At 31.8% G+C, this 16,404-nt stretch overlaps 2 protein-coding genes across 2 annotated transcripts; both read right to left on the reverse strand.

Annotated features, from left to right (window-relative positions):
- Window positions 1–7,605: 7,605 nt before the first annotated feature.
- Window positions 7,606–9,865, reverse strand: LOC107425438 (protein NEN4). Its single transcript, XM_016035441.3, has 5 exons — window positions 9,376–9,865; window positions 9,162–9,208; window positions 8,986–9,049; window positions 8,656–8,859; window positions 7,606–8,172 (listed from the first exon to the last, which is right to left on the reverse strand). The coding sequence occupies exons 1-5, from the start codon at window positions 9,823–9,825 to the stop codon at window positions 8,080–8,082; spliced, it is 858 nt and encodes a 285-aa protein (XP_015890927.2). The 5' UTR covers window positions 9,826–9,865; the 3' UTR covers window positions 7,606–8,079.
- Window positions 9,866–11,276: 1,411 nt separating this feature from the next.
- Window positions 11,277–16,354, reverse strand: LOC107425444 (bifunctional aspartate aminotransferase and glutamate/aspartate-prephenate aminotransferase). The gene is made up of 10 exons (XM_048479882.2): window positions 15,848–16,354; window positions 15,266–15,485; window positions 15,037–15,130; window positions 14,828–14,931; window positions 13,237–13,485; window positions 13,024–13,137; window positions 12,786–12,869; window positions 12,043–12,213; window positions 11,793–11,906; window positions 11,277–11,645 (listed from the first exon to the last, which is right to left on the reverse strand). The coding sequence occupies exons 1-10, from the start codon at window positions 15,988–15,990 to the stop codon at window positions 11,505–11,507; spliced, it is 1,434 nt and encodes a 477-aa protein (XP_048335839.2). The 5' UTR covers window positions 15,991–16,354; the 3' UTR covers window positions 11,277–11,504.
- Between the last annotated feature and the right edge of the window lie 50 nt (window positions 16,355–16,404).

A 16,404-nucleotide genomic window follows, 5' to 3' on the forward strand; every position in this document is an offset into this window, starting at 1 on the left:
TAATATTTTATTCGGGAAAATCCCAAATGGGTAACCGGGGAGCGAACACCAAACGATATCTAAAATTTACGAATTATATACCGAATCGAAGCTCGAGTGATGCTGATCACAGATTCGGTCTTAATTTCTGATGATCGTACCCGACGGGGTCGGAATTTCGTCGGAAAGCTTTTCGGGTTTCGGCTCCGCAATTCTCCCAAACCGTCGCGAATTGGCGGAAACGGATGCCGGATTCGGGTTCAGGAGGTCGAACACAGTGGACTAGAGCCGGCCGGGAATTTGGGTACTCGCCGGCACAGTACTTTCCGGCGAGCCGCCGCGGTCACCGGCAACCATCGCCGGCGGCGGCGCGTGCAGTGGCCGTTGGCTGTGATTTTTTGCAGATTTGTAGATCGTGGGGAGAGCAATCCAACGGGACCGGCGGTGAGGCAAACGGAGGCCGAACGGCGGAGAAATCACGGTTTGAAGATTTCCGGCCCCTCGCCGGAAAACACTCCGATCCCGGCGCGTCGGTGGTCCGATGGCCGTGAAACTTGGTGGGTCGGCCGGACTTGAGGAGAGGATGAAGGGTGTCAGGCGCGTGTGGCCGGAAAATGGCCGGAAGTGGGTCGATTGGCGGTGGCCGGCGGTGGAGGGAAAAACTCACCGCCGATCTTCGAACGTCCGATCCGGGCGCGTCCGGCGGCCGATCGCCGTGAAAATTTGAGGTTTTTCCGGAAATGAGGAGAGGAACCTTGCTGGCCGGTGCATGTACAGTAATTCTGCTAGAAAATTTGAAAACTTTCGACGCCGGTCGGACTCTCTCTCTCTCTTTCTCTCTCTTCCCCGAGAATTTTATCAAATATATGCCACTGTGTGACACTGTTCATGCCACGTGAACCAATCAGAAGCTGCCACGTGGTGTCACTGTGCACTTAAGCCAGATATATTAAAATAATACAGTATCCGGCGAATTTCAAACGTCCATAACTTTTTAACCAAACGTCCGATTTAAGCGTGCCGCTAGTCTATGAACTCATATCGACGAGTACTTTACAACCATACAAGAGTCAACACAAAATTACACCACAATAAAAAGTCAACTCCCGGCACCTTTTGTACTGTTTGCATTTCAACTTGTTTCGCCCATAACTTTCAAACCGTAGCTCCGTTTTCGACATGCTACTAGTCTACGAACTCGGGGCATCATGCACTTCACCACCATACCCTGGTCAACTGGAAATTCCAACTGAAGCAAAAAGTCAACTTTTGACCCGCTCGGTCAACGGTCAACCTCGGTCAACGTGCACGGATTCTGGTGCGATTTGGGACGGGGTGTTACAATCATGTCTAATAAAGTTTATTTTTCCTTAATAGAATTTTAATATATTAATAAATCTATATTTTATTATTTTTAAATTTTAAATCCTAATAACAATTATGATTCAAAGACTAATAAAAAAACTCCTATATTAAAACTATCCTCATTTTAGTGTCTCTTTATATGTGTATATATATATATATATATATATGTATGTATGTTTTTGAGATAAATTTGCATTGCAGTTCAAACAAAATTTCGTTGAGAAGTTATTTTCACAGCTCCAAAAAGAACTCTATAGTTCTATATCCACAATTCATAGTCTTAACTGAGCCAAAAAATATGATTTTTTTCCCCACAAATCGCTTATAAATTAAACACCACATCACGAAAATTTTTCCCAATACTTTTGGATAAAACTAATAGTAATGGAAATTCCACAAAATTTTCTTTCTACTTAGAACACTTTTCGACAATGGAAAGACATATTCATAAGAGTTTAATCTCAACATTTTGAATATCTCGAAAGATATTTGGTCATATGCTTCTAAACATATTTGATATATTCAATCGCATACTTCTGAATGCATTTGAGATGTTTATTCTCATATTTTTAAATACATATGAGATATTCATATCTAAAAACATTAGATCACATACTTTTAAATTTATTTAAAATGTTGAATCACATATTTCTGAACAAATTTGAAATGCGTAATTGTATACTTCTGAACAAAAATATGTTTAATTAGTTAATATGTTTAATAGTAATTTTATATCCAAAAAAAAATATAAATCTATAATGAAACTATATAAAGTTTGTTTGATAGTGGAACTAAAACTTCTCAATATCTTTTTACACTAACATATTTAATATATTGAATTAATTTTTAAACTTATTTTCTTGAAATTAATTGAGATATGAAAAGTCTCACTAGCATCATATTGAATTATATTTGATTATATTAATTAAACAAATAACTTTCAAATAATACTCCAGGCACCACCTACCCTACATATTTATCAAAAGTATACTATCATTAGTTGATTAATTTATATTTAATAATATTTATCCTTTAAGGATTTACTAATCTATTTTCATGTTATATTAATAAATTAACCAATCAAATAGTAATATATATATTCTCAATAAATATGTTTACTGATTAAATGGTGCTTGTAGCATTACGCATAACTTTATTCGGATAGATAACTATGTATGTGGACAACTTAGGTTGAAATAAATAAAAAAATTAAAAAAAAAGAAAAGCTATTCAAGAACATAATTGAATAAATAAAACAATTTATTATCTACTCTCTTTTTCTTCATGTTCTTCTTTTTTTTTTTTTAAGTTTTATTTCAAAAGAGTTATTGTTTAAACAAATATCATCTCTATATAATATATTAGATAATGCTCAGTCTAATATGAACAATATAAGAAGTACTATGCATTTAGTCTATCAAGTTATTTATTAAATGTATATATATTATTATTTAATTGATTTATATTTAATTATATTATTTTTTCAAAAATTGATTTATCCATATTTAGATTATGTTAATATGTTAACTAATTAATTAATGACACATATATACTTGATAAATAATTTGGTACTCTAGATAATACTTATAGTGTTACTTGTTTAATATTATGTCCTATAGCAATTTGATAATGGCATTGCTTAACAAAAGAAATTTAGAGACCAAATGAAAATATCACCCACATCAAATGATTTTTTAATGTGTGTACGTATAGATATATATATATATATATATATATATATTTATTTATTTATTTGTATAGGGCTGCCATTATGAATAAAGTTGGGCACAATATGGTTGATAGCAACTAATCATATTCGTTAAGTCTGTATAATTTATACGATCTAACAGTTATAAATAACTATCATCCATTATATTATGACCAACTTTGCCACAATAGCGTTCCCATATATTTCTAATTATCCAATTCTATTTAACTACCTTCTTGAAAAGTGTCTAGATTCATTGTTTCTTGAGCTCCATTCAATGAAAGCCACATATAATTCTTCTAGTTAGCATCATGACTTTACTTCCCATTAATCACTTCTCAATGGGTGCTTAATGACTCCCCAGTAGCATTAATGTCTCATAGTTTCTTCACCACATTTTTTTGACCCTTTTGAGACCATCTAGTATCATCATTCTTACTCACTTTTTCATATCTTTTCGTAATCTGAATCAATTATGTATCTGACCAAATAAACATTTTGTTTTTTGTTTTTTTATATAATTTTTTTTTTCTTTTGTCAATAATCGTCGGTTTGTATAATGACACTTCTCACTCAGTAGGAACTGTTCCATTTTGAAAAGCTGTCCACTTATTATTATTATGTATGTTGTTAGCTTGAAAGTGTCTAGATTCAATGTATTTTTTGCCCTGCTGGAAGTTCCACCTAGTGTTGCAATAATATAGCAAATTAATGTACACTACCAAAGGTTAATTACTTTTGTTTTTATGTTAGGAAGGATTGGAGACAAAAGTGCATGCATGTGCCGGCATAACCTATTTAGGTTTTGGTAAATCTCCACCTTAGCTTTACGAGTACATTTCCTTTTTTTTTTTTTTTTTTTTTGTAACAAAAGTAAATCTTTTCCTCGTGGAGGATCCACCGAAGCTAGAATATATAAATATATATGAATCAATTGGTTCAATTATACTATTTTTTACTATTATTGTTAGGGTTGTATGTTGAAGGCATTTAACAACCGAAAGTACACCTCAAATGCAAAATGATGTACTCCTCACAATTATGGAGGGTATAAAATAAAATGTAATAAACATATATTACACATTTAGATGTTGTTGGTGGGTGTACTAATTCATGACAAAATTGACAATAAGTGAAAAATGTTGTAGCTTTGATGAAAAGGGAAAAGATAATTAATAATAAATTGTTCTTTGCAAAAAAAAAAAAACTATATATATATATATATATATTAGGTTCTTATGCCTTCATAGGTAACAGAGCATTGTTAATGGGAATAATGAAGTTGTCTATCTTTATTTTTTGCTCATAATGAAGCTGTCTATTAGTTGGCTATACAATAGCCATGAGTGTGACTTCACAATGACGAAGGAAACCCCAAAACTTTTGGTTCTTTATATTTAAATTATAAAGAGCAATTTTAGTGAATGAGGAATTTCCAAATTTTTGATGAATACAGATGCTAACTTCTACATTAAATTATTTTATCATCTTGGATGTTATATAATTTTTTGGGATAACTACATTTGACCTTCCTTATAAGAATTTTTGCATTTGCCTTCTATATTACAGAAGATCTATATTATCCCCTGAACTATTAATTTCATATGACTTAATCATGAATGTTGACAAACTAATTTCATGAAATTAAATACACATAACTCATGCGACTCTCTTCATAAATTAAACCATTTTATTCTATTTTATTTTACTTGTGGACAATATGTCTATGATTTTGCCAAATTTATTAAGGAATATTGTATGACTCGGCTATACTAATTGAAAAAGAATAATCCAGGGGCAATATCAAAATGTTTTAAAATAAACAATGTATTTTACAAACTGAATGGAGATAATTATACATAGTTTTTAGAATTCAATAAAAATATGATTGATTACACTAAAAAAGATGAAAATTGATAAAGGATGGCAGATGTAGAGAATCTAAAAGCATTTTTAATTGTAAATATTGATTGTTGTTTATGTGATACAGAAATTGATATCATTTAAATTTAAATAGCATAAATGAACTTCAATTTTTAAATTATTTTTAAAAAAATTACATTTGTTAATTAATTAAATATATTTTATTGATTTTTTTATTTTTAATAAAATTAACTTTTTTTAAAAAAAAATTTGCTTTTCAAGAATTTTTATAATATCTAGCAAGGAAAAATTTCTAGTAGTACAGTTGCACTGAGTACTCAGAACTCTAAAAACAAACAAACAAACAAAAAAAAAAAAAAAAAAAACCGTGTTTCTAATACACCAAACCACTGAATTAAAACAACAGTGTTATTTCCAAAATCTTCGGCAGAAATCTCTCTCTCTCTCTCTCTCTCGCTCTAAAGAACCAAATCCGGACTACCCAACACACAACACTAGCAGCACGAGGCTTCGTTCCCATCCAAACTCTTCCTCTTTCTGAACCCATTATCAGATTTTATTCACAAACCGAAACCAACATAGTTGCTTGCCCTTGTTTGTTCGATCCCTCAAACATTAACTGCTATATTTTTTCTGAGACCCATCAAAACACCCCGCCACACCAATTAAGCAGATTAAAACTGAGGACCATGTGTGTTTTCTAAGAAACAGAGCAAGAGCTTCTGAATCGATGGATGTAATTTTTTAAAGTTTCATATATCCAACTCTTTTAATCAATTTCCAAAAAAACAAAAAAATAAAATAAAATAAAATAACTCTTTCAATTAAACCCATTAAAGGCCTGGTTCAAAAAAATCCGATCCAAAAGGGAGAAAAAAAGAAAAATTGCTAAAGATTACTATCTACCTGAGAAAAATAGATATTCGATCTGTAAAAATTTTACTTTGAAAATAGTGCTGCCTTTAGTGTTCTGATTTATTTTAATAAATATTAGTGAGTCTTTTTCAGCAATGATAATGAGGAAAGATTGAGAAAAGCTGAAAAAGAAAAGATGGTAGCTGAAGATGGAGAAAGAAAGTTATCGAGTATGTAATACTAGAGGGGCGTTTTTGTTGATTGAATGGTTTTGGGAACTATCTTACGTGGAAAATTTTGTCCACATGGCTTTAATTCAATGGAAGGAGTTCTGAACACTCAATGCAACGGAAGTATTAGAAATATTTCCATCTGCCAAATCCTTAGAAGTATAGGTAATTTTGATGGTATTTTTTATTTTTATTTTTTTACTACATTAGCTTAACAAGATATTTAAATAGATCTATTAAAAAAGTTTTATTCGAATAGCTACATTCTGATGTGATTAAAAAAATATAATAATAAATAGAGTCATTATAAATGCTATAATTAAGGACCATTTGATTGGTGTTAAAGTCTGTGGAAATATGAAATCTGGTGGAGATACAACTTCTATATGTTTGAGTGATTTTTGGAAAGTGGAAACTAGAAAATTTAGATCCATTAGGAAACCAATTTCCTTGATACGGCCTAATTGTCAATAACAACTGGTCATAGATCCTATATTTTGGATTTAAGGCTTGATAATAAAATTCTCCTTCCCAATCTATCGACCAAAAAAAAAAAGAATAATTCTCAAAAGTTAGAGAAAAGTGATCTAATAAAAATATGTATCATTCTAAATGCACTGGAAAATTAGTTTAGGGTACTTTTTAATGGTCTTAACCCTTGGTTCCTATAAACAATATTTCATAATCACATTTAAATCTTGAATTTTCCCAAATACAGCTGAACACTAATTTCCAAAAAACAATTTTCCTCAAAACTACACATGAACCATAGTTAGTTAAACACGAAACGGCAAAAATACATAAACAATATGTATGTATATAAATCAATTTATTTATTTAAAAATATGAAGAAAAAAATATATAAACGGAAAGTCTATAATTCAATCCGTACATATATAATACGTTATAAATTAAAAAATATAGAACAAAAAATACCGATGTTTATTAAATATTAAAATTAGTTATTTTTAATATATATGATAAAATCATAACTATTAGTGAGAAAATAATAGTTTCATATATTTAAAAAATAAAAATAGTTATAATTAAAAGAATAAAATAAAAAAATAAAAAATATTTTTTTACACATATTATTTTATGCTGTCATAAAAGATTAAAAAAATAATAATAATAATTAAAATTATTTATTTGTTAAAAAAATGCATTTTTTTCACTTGTATAATACAGCAATACGTTTAAAATGTGTTCTAAAATTTTCCTTCAAAAATGCTTCTTTTTTTTATGTTTGAAATTGGTATAGAAAATAAGAGTTTTTTTTTTAAATATATGTATATACACGAATTATACGTGTACCATTCGTGAATTTATTAACTAGGCCACGATTAATATGAATTTATTTTTTTGGACATAAGCCTAATATGATTTTGTACCTGTATAAATGATGTCAAAAAGTATAATTAATTAACAAAATAAAAATAAAAAATAAGAAGAATCTTTTCCCAATAACGTCTCTAGACTAAAAAACTAATTATTTCAGAAAAAACATTATAATTTTTCCGTAAAATTATATATATATATATATATATAAATTAACTTTTTCATAGAAATATAAACCGCCACCTCTTCATTCTAACAATTATCAATAATTTATCATTTCAGTATCTACAAGCGGAAAATGAGGCAGCATCCAGATAATTTACAAATCCTTTTCCAAATTAACGAAAAACAAATGAACAAATATTAATTAATTAAATAACCAATATGTAGAAATACAAACTTCTAGATCCGCTCTGCTCATCTTTCTCTAAATTTTTTTTATCATATTTCATTGGACTAGGCATCTACTCCACGTTCCTAATCCTTTATATCCTTTGCCATAGCGCATGCTCTCAGAGAAACCAAAGTAGCTTCCCAAACGTGTCTGTGTCTTGATGCATTGCAGGCAGAAAGTTTTATATATATAGACACCTTCAGCGTACGTAATATTGTTGCTTAATGAATTTCTGTGCCACACAAAGGTTGATGTGAATCTCTCATGCATATTATATGGTTCCCACTTTCTCATTTGGACAGGCCAATATCTCTATTGGTTTGGTCTCAGCGAAGCAATGAATGAGAATGCTTGAGCAAGTTGTTAAGAGGCCGACTCCCATGGGCTTTACATAATATATCCTTTACTCTTTCTGTCATCTGTTTTTATCATGCAATATAAATAATTTCATTTTTCATGTCCATAATTTATATATATATATATATATAAAATTTTAATTATAGTGGATTTACACATGTACTATAAGATGATATAATTAATTTCTCTTCGAAAAGAGATTGATTATTTCATATGAATTATTATATATTTAGAAATCTATGTGCACCCTGATGTGGATTTGCAAGTTTATTATAACATAAATATATAAATATATATATATATATATATATGAACAATGATCGAGCATATTAATTGTATTTTATTTTTTATATGTATCCCAGAAAAACCAAGAAGACAAAAAACAGACAAAAGTTCATCAAATTCAAACCTTTATATATATATATATATATATATATGTGTGTGTGTGAATAATGATCGTGCATATTAATTGTACTTTATTTTATATATGTATGCCAGAAAATTCCAGAAGACAAAAAACAGATAAAAGCTCATTAAATTCAAACCTTTCCCACACTTGCCCTCGCATAAGGAACTGATCTCTGATATCCATTAATGTTAACTGAATTTTGTGGGGATTTCCTGTTAATTGTTGTTTCTTCTCTGCACGCCAATTTTCCATTATTATTGCTTCTACTCCGTGTCATGATTGTCGTGGAAGATGAGGCTCGCCAGTCGGCGGTGTTCAACAACCTAGGGAGGCTAGATTCCTAATATACGCAGGGAATAAAATGTTGTTAATCAGGACACATATTGATTATTAATGGTTTAACTCATAATTAGAAGGAAATTGAAATAATTAATGTTCTGGAGAATTATGAAATATGTATACATACAAGAAATAGCACCGTTGCACAGTGCTTGAGAACCTCCAGATTCATCCGAACATCATCAAGGCTTCTGTTAATTAATTTGATGAATTAGTTGAAAAAAAAATTAAATTAATTATAATTTGCTCAAATATATAATTAATGACATTAACAAAAATGATAGATGAATGGAAATTCCATACCTATGTTTTTGCTGCCCAAGCTCAAAATAAGTAGCCAATGTTGCCATCTAATAATATATAAATTATGTAGCCAGGATATAGTTAGCTTCAAGTACAAGAAACCGTATTTTCATATCTATTGCTTGGAAATGAACTTGGAAGAGATCAAAATTTCCATATATAGATCATATTAAACAAATTAATAATCATTTTGAATATATTCATTATTACTAACCTTCATATTACCGGCTCGTTTACCAAATTTATCAGACAGAACCCCTAAAGAATCAATCATCCCAAGTGGTTCAGGGGCAGGTCTACCGATATCGGAGAAGGCTTCCTTAATCCTTACACAGTCGAATCTTTGAATGTTATGGCCTGCCCAAATCCTGCCGTTCAAAATGCTGAATATCTTATCAGCAACTCCTTCAAAAGAAGGTGCATTTTCAACACTCTCCCGAGTTATCCCATCGCATCGACGGGACCTTAATCCCACGGCTGACAAGTCCTCTGGCCTTATCAGGGTGCTAAAGCTCTCCAACTCAACAAGCTTTCTTGGACAAACTACAATTGCACCGAATTCTAATACCCAGAACCTTTGTCCGGTTCTATTGGGTACTGTTGTTTCCAAGTCAAAGAACACAATCTCTGCATTGCTTTCTTTGCGTGAGGTAGAAGCCTCCATTGTTGTTGTTTGAAGTTTTATGATGTTTTCCCGTTTTGGGTTTTGGATTTCGGTAATTTTGTTCGTTGTTATTATCGGTTATAAAAGGGCGTGGAAGAAGCTCGGAAGGAATAGATTTCTTGGCCTGGGAGATTGATTTTCTTGTAGTTAAAGTCAATAGTTTAGGCATTGGCTGGAGGTGTCCTTAGCTTCTTGAGGATGTCTTATACAAAGCAATTCCAGTTAGACAGGAATATTGTCTTAAAATAACATAAAGAATAGCTTTCCCTCTTGCTTTTTTATTGCTTTTCAAGAACAAAACTCGGGATTCAACCTTTTGCACAAGTTTTTATTTTCTTAGCTCAACATGTTGGAACGTCTGAAGCAAAGTGTTATTTGGGTCAACTTTCTTACCCATTAGGATAACGTTACAAGATGTTGATGGAACATCTCAAATTCACCTATTATTCCTAGGTAAACGATTCCTCTCTTGACCCCAAATACCCTAATGGCTAACCTCGGGTGCAAAAATCACAAGGTCATAAAACAGCATTCATAAAAATCACAACCCATAAAAATAGTTGCAATTAATGAAACATTAACTAATACTTTTTATTACTAAATTACAAAATTACAAATTTATTTAAAGTTGTATTATTAATTTTATTTTATTAATTAAAAAAATAAAAAAAATAAATATTAAAATTTACTTATATATAATGTGTTCAATACATATATGAATTTATGGACATCGAAAAAATAAAAATTAATATATCTAAGAGTATTGGAAATATAGAAAATTAAAAATGATTGTTAATAAAGTTTTTTTTATATTATTTTTTAAAAAGTAGTATTAGATTTATTATGTATATATATATATATTTAACTATCGTATGAAATTGTTATATTATCATATCATATTTTATATTATTGTAAATTTGTAATTATAATTATATGGTTTTACATATATATTTTAATTTTAGATTAACTAATGACTAAATTATTTTTATTTTATATGAAATAATTAATTTAAACAAAGTTATTTATTTAATTGCATAAATTTTATATAAACAGATCAATTTCGTATAAATGGATCAATTTTGTGTAAACGGATTAATTTTATATAAACGAATCGTACAGATCAAAATTAACCAATTTAATAAATGAATTATACAGAATATATCAGATTATCTGTTTATTCAATGGGTATGATCAGGTTAAAAATTTCTAACACAATTAATAAATGAATCAGATATAAATTGAACAATTTCAATACAATTAATAAATGGGTCGACACAAACACAATACACCGACACAAATTGTCATCCCCACCCACCAAAACTTCATGAAAATCACTAAATCCCAAACATTGACTCTTCAGTGATAGTACAAAACAGAAAGGGGAAACAATCAAGAAAAAACTTTTGAAAAAAAAAATTAGTTCTAATTGATCATTTCAGAGAAACATGATCTTATAAGAAAAGTTTATCATACAAATTGTATGGAATAAATGCACCAATGCCAATGTCAAAAACAATACAGATTAATGTCCTTTTTTGTTGCATGTATAAACAATTCGATACAGCACTTGAAAAGTTAATTTTATTTGTCGAACACATAACCATTAATCTACATTTAATTTTTACAAATACAAAATGGTGAAGTCCAGAAAAAGTACATCATAACTTTTTTCACTGAAACTAAACATGGACAGCACGCCTGAGAGGGCTAAGTGCCTTCTTAATTCGCTCCACAGCTGCCTGTAGAGTGGTGAGAGATGCAGCATATGAAATGCGAATGCAGGTATCATCTCCAAATGCATCCCCCGGGACGAGGGCAACCTGCAAATCAATAGGCATAGCCCAAATATGAAGAACCAAAAAACTATTACACTTTTTCTTCTCTTGCTATACTCCATAAAATGGAAAAATGAAGTTTCATTTCAAACTAAATAGCTCAAATGAACATTCTTGATGATATAGTCTAACCTGACTCTGGTCGAGCAGGTACCGGCAAAGGGACTCTGAATTCTCAATTATTCCAAATCCTTCAGCCTCTGCCCCATAGTAAGAGCTGAAATCAATGAAGAGATAGAAAGCTCCCTGCCATTGAGAAATATAAAGATTAGGAACTTAAAATAGAAAAACAAATAAAGCGTAAAAGGAACATACATAAAACAGAAACCCAAGAAGAGAAAATGTTTTCAACAAAACCAAGCAAATGATAAATAGTTGTTACCTTGGGCTCTGAGATTTTAACACCATCCAGCTCACTGAAGCTTTTAACCAAGAAATCTCTTCTCTCCCTGAATGCTTTCACCATTGCAGCAACTGGCTCCCCACCAGCATAGCCAAGTCCTAATGCAGCTACAGCTGCTTTCTGTGATATACTACAGGCACCTGAAGTGGACTGTAACAAACAAAATAGAATTACTTATTGTATATTAATGTAACAAAAAGCAAGCTCTCATTCAAAACCATAATGCATGTTTAAATAAGCCTTTAATAAATTAATATTTACCATTTCTTTCTTTCCACACAAAATAATCAAACAATTATTGATCCATTCTCTTAGTTCTCGACTATTTAGGGCATGCAAAAGGAATGCAGCTCGATAGTTTCTTTTCATAAATAGCCAACCTCAATTTAACTATATCATGACTCAAATGTTTCTAATGTAAAGCTTGGCCTCTTCACCATCTATACCATCCCAAAATCAACTTTTCTAATCTGTCTAAATGGGCATCAAAATTCAAATAACATCTGCAATATTATCACACAGTCTACTCTTCTCAATACAAGATTTTTCTCATTTTGTCACACGTGCAATGACATTTTTATGAAGACCAACGCATTTCTTATCACCAAATGTTGGTCAAAATATCTACATGCCACAACAGAACAGTGGGAGTGGAGGATAAACAGCGAAAACAAATGATAATCAGAAAGAGCAGAGAAGGTAGATGTGAATCATGGATATACCTGACTCTGTATCTTTCCACATGCTGAAACAAAGTGTTTAGGACCAGCAAGATATCCAAGTCGCCAACCAGTCATTGCAAAGGCCTACATTAATATTGCTGCTTCAGTTTAAAATTTGTAACCATACAAATATTCTACAGGTTATAATTTCAATTTGCACCAATCATATTTGGAGCCATCAATGAAGAGAAGAGATGCCAAATCAATATGGAAATTAACATGGAATCGAATTAATTACCTTAGAAAAGCCATTGACTGTCAGTGTCCTCTCCCACATGCCTGGCAAAGATGCAAAGCTTGTGTGCGTTGCTGGTGCATAAATTATGTGCTCATATATTTCATCAGACAGCACCTTAACAAAAAAGCCATAGAAATTTCAGAATTCAAAGCTTAAAAGAATTTATAAAAATATTCAACCACAGGTTTTTCAGTTCAGTGCAAGTGATTGTACCAGAAGCCTGGGATGCCTCGCTACAATTTGGGCAATCTGTTCAAGCAAATTCTTGGGGTAAACAGAACCTGTTGGGTTGGATGGAGAACATAAAATCAACAGCCTTGACCTTTCAGTAAGTTTTGATTCAAGGAGTTTTGGATCCAACAGAAAATTTTCAGATATCAATGTCGGAAGAATCACAGGTGTTGCATCAGCCAACCTTGCCATTTCTGGATAACTCACCCAAAATGGAGCAGGAATTATTACCTGGATAATTTTTTAGTAATTGTGAATCATCATCGCAGTTAATATAAGCCTATAATCTGCATCATGATAAACAATATCCAAATATACACAGCCAAATTCATAGATATGACCATGCAGATGGTATATATTCAGAATTTTACATATTTGCAAATAATAATAATAATAATGACCAACTTAGAGATGAGTAAGATTGATTTTTATTTCATCCAGATATTTCCATGTTAACTGTTTTTTTGTTAGATGGCCAAAAAAATGTCTTTACAAAATGTCAAAAATCTAACCATCTTTTGACTAACTTATAATTTCAACAAATAAGGGATCTGTTGGTTGGCATTGAGACTTTGGAAAATAGGTGATTAATTGCTTATGTTACAATATGTGTCTTACCTCTGGTCATTTGGCAAAAAAAATCAATGTCAAAAACAGAGCTGTAGGACTTGAATTACAAGTGAGGTGGGTACAGTTTAAATCTTGTGACCCTTCCGTTAATTTTGTTACATAACCAAAAATATAAGTCTTTACAAAATGTAAAAATCTAATCATCTTCTTACAAACTTATAATTTCAACAAATAGGGGATCTTATCATATATAAAAGTATTATGGTCGGGTTGTATTTTGGTTAACATTAAGACTTTGGAAAATTGGAGATTAACTGCTTATGTTTCAATATGTCTAGCTATACTTTTGCCATTTGGCAAAAAAATAAACGTCAAAAACAGAGCTGTAGGACTTGAATTACAAGTGGAGTGGATACAGTTTAAATCTTGTGACCAATTCATGCCACCACTCCAACTAGCACAAGCAAATGAATCCTCAATGATTTTTTTACCATGCCCTATCATTACCACCCATTCTGTTAATTTTATAGGGATCTCGTATGTAACTTCACTTAATGTAAGATGTATAAATGAATTGGAGTCACAACATTACATGATTTAATTTACAATATGTTAGCATTGAAAGTTGAATAATTGGATTCAAGCAGTTGATGATTATAGATACTTTGACCAACTAATATGAATTAAGCATAATGCTACTTCTACAACAATATTCTTAAGCTTTTTTCACCCCTATAGGCCTTATGAATTGTCTAGATTGATACGCAAATTAGTCAGTTTTGAAAGAAAATTATCGGCATTACAATTTTCTGGACAAGACTTCACAGGGAGAAAACTACGTAATTGCTTATCATAAACAATTGACCAATTGAACTATGAAAAAAACTAGTGGTTTGGTTATAATCAAAGTAAGATATAATGAAGCATACAAGGTCCATATATTACCAGTAAATTCACTGAAAATTAAATCTGAAGCTCATGTTTAGTGTTAAAAGCACTTCACCTCATCTCCTGGGGAACAAACTGCAAGCACTGCTTGAATAATACTCTGCTTGGCTCCATTGCTAACTAAAATCTGATAAGGTGTATAAGAGATTCCATTCTCCTCTGCACAACAAGGCTAATTGTTAGAACCCCAATCTCAGATTTGCAGCCAGCATAAAGAAATATTCAAACAGAAAATTATCCCCACTTCTCCTTGCAATTACTAACCTTTCAGCTTACGACATATTGCTTCACGAACTTCTAAAGTTCCTGCATTCGGAGTGTACCTTGTATAACCTTCACGAATAGCATTTATCCCAGCCTAACTTTCCAGTAATGAAAAAGAACTTGTTGGCAATGAACAACTAGCGAACAAAATTGGTAAAACACAGAAGTGGGCTACACTGGGAAAAAAAAAAAAAAAAAAAAAAAAAAAAAAAAAACATAAAGAGAGCACCTCTGCTATTGCAACTGGAGTATCAAAATCAGGTTCTCCTGCTGCTAATCTAATAACTGGGATTCCAGCTTGCACAAGAGCTGTTGCCTGATCAGTTATAGCCACTGTCTTTGAAGGTTTTACAGAATTCACTCTGGGGCTCAACGACAGATCAACTTCAGGTTGATCAAAACCGCTCACTGCCTTCACAACTGCAGCCATTCTTGTACTCTTACAAGATCTATTAAATCAAAGTAATCCAGAAAATAAAATGCACCCAATAATCAAGTTAAAAAAAAAAAAAAAAACTAAGTTTTATGGGCCGTCTATGTGCAAGACAAACATTGTACACAGGACAAAAAATTATCAAATCCAAAAAATGTATGCTTCCCTCTTCTTTGTTGCTTCCAAAACTTCAATGATATGGAACCCAACTTCTATTTCTCTTAATTTGTTCAAGTACTATAATGGGAATTGACCATTTGAAGAGAAAAATCGATAGAATGTCAAAAACTACCAACTTAAATAGAGTAAAGCAGACCCATATAACGAAATTGATGAGCAAAAGAAGAAGGAATTAAAACAAAAGGTAGAGAAAGTTACTTATTAGGAAGAGTGGGAAGCTTGGAAGGGAAAGATATGGATCCGAAGCAGCGACTCTCTGAACCCAAATCGCCTCCAAGAAAACGGCTTTTGGAAACTAAATTAGAAACGCTTGATGAGCAACTCTGCAACGTATTCGCCATTGAAAATGCGGAATCGGTTTCTGGGTTTTGGGAAGGTTGTATTGCACCACAACCCAACCCAATTTTTTAAAGCGGAAGAACAACGTACTGGGGTTGGTGGGAAAAACAAAAGAGGGGGAAAGGGCGGGTTTGGTGAGGAATTTTCTGACAGTGGACGGTGGGCTTGCATCTGAACCGTCGATCCACCGAACCGAACTGAGTGTTCGGAAGTTGATTGTGATGGACGGGGGAGATTACTGCTGGGGGTGGACTAGGACGAGTAGATGAGTCCATGTGAATCCAAGAAAGATGGGAAAATTAACGGCTGTGATTGATTCAGATTATTGCCGTGAGGAAGTGGTAGGTGAGGATATGGTGGAGTGGTGGTGGGTCAAGGCCTTGAGCCTGTGTTGCTGACTATTTTTTCTTGCTTCT

Source organism: Ziziphus jujuba, chromosome 7 (genome assembly GCF_031755915.1).
Source record: "Ziziphus jujuba cultivar Dongzao chromosome 7, ASM3175591v1".
Lineage (NCBI taxonomy): Eukaryota > Viridiplantae > Streptophyta > Magnoliopsida > Rosales > Rhamnaceae > Ziziphus > Ziziphus jujuba.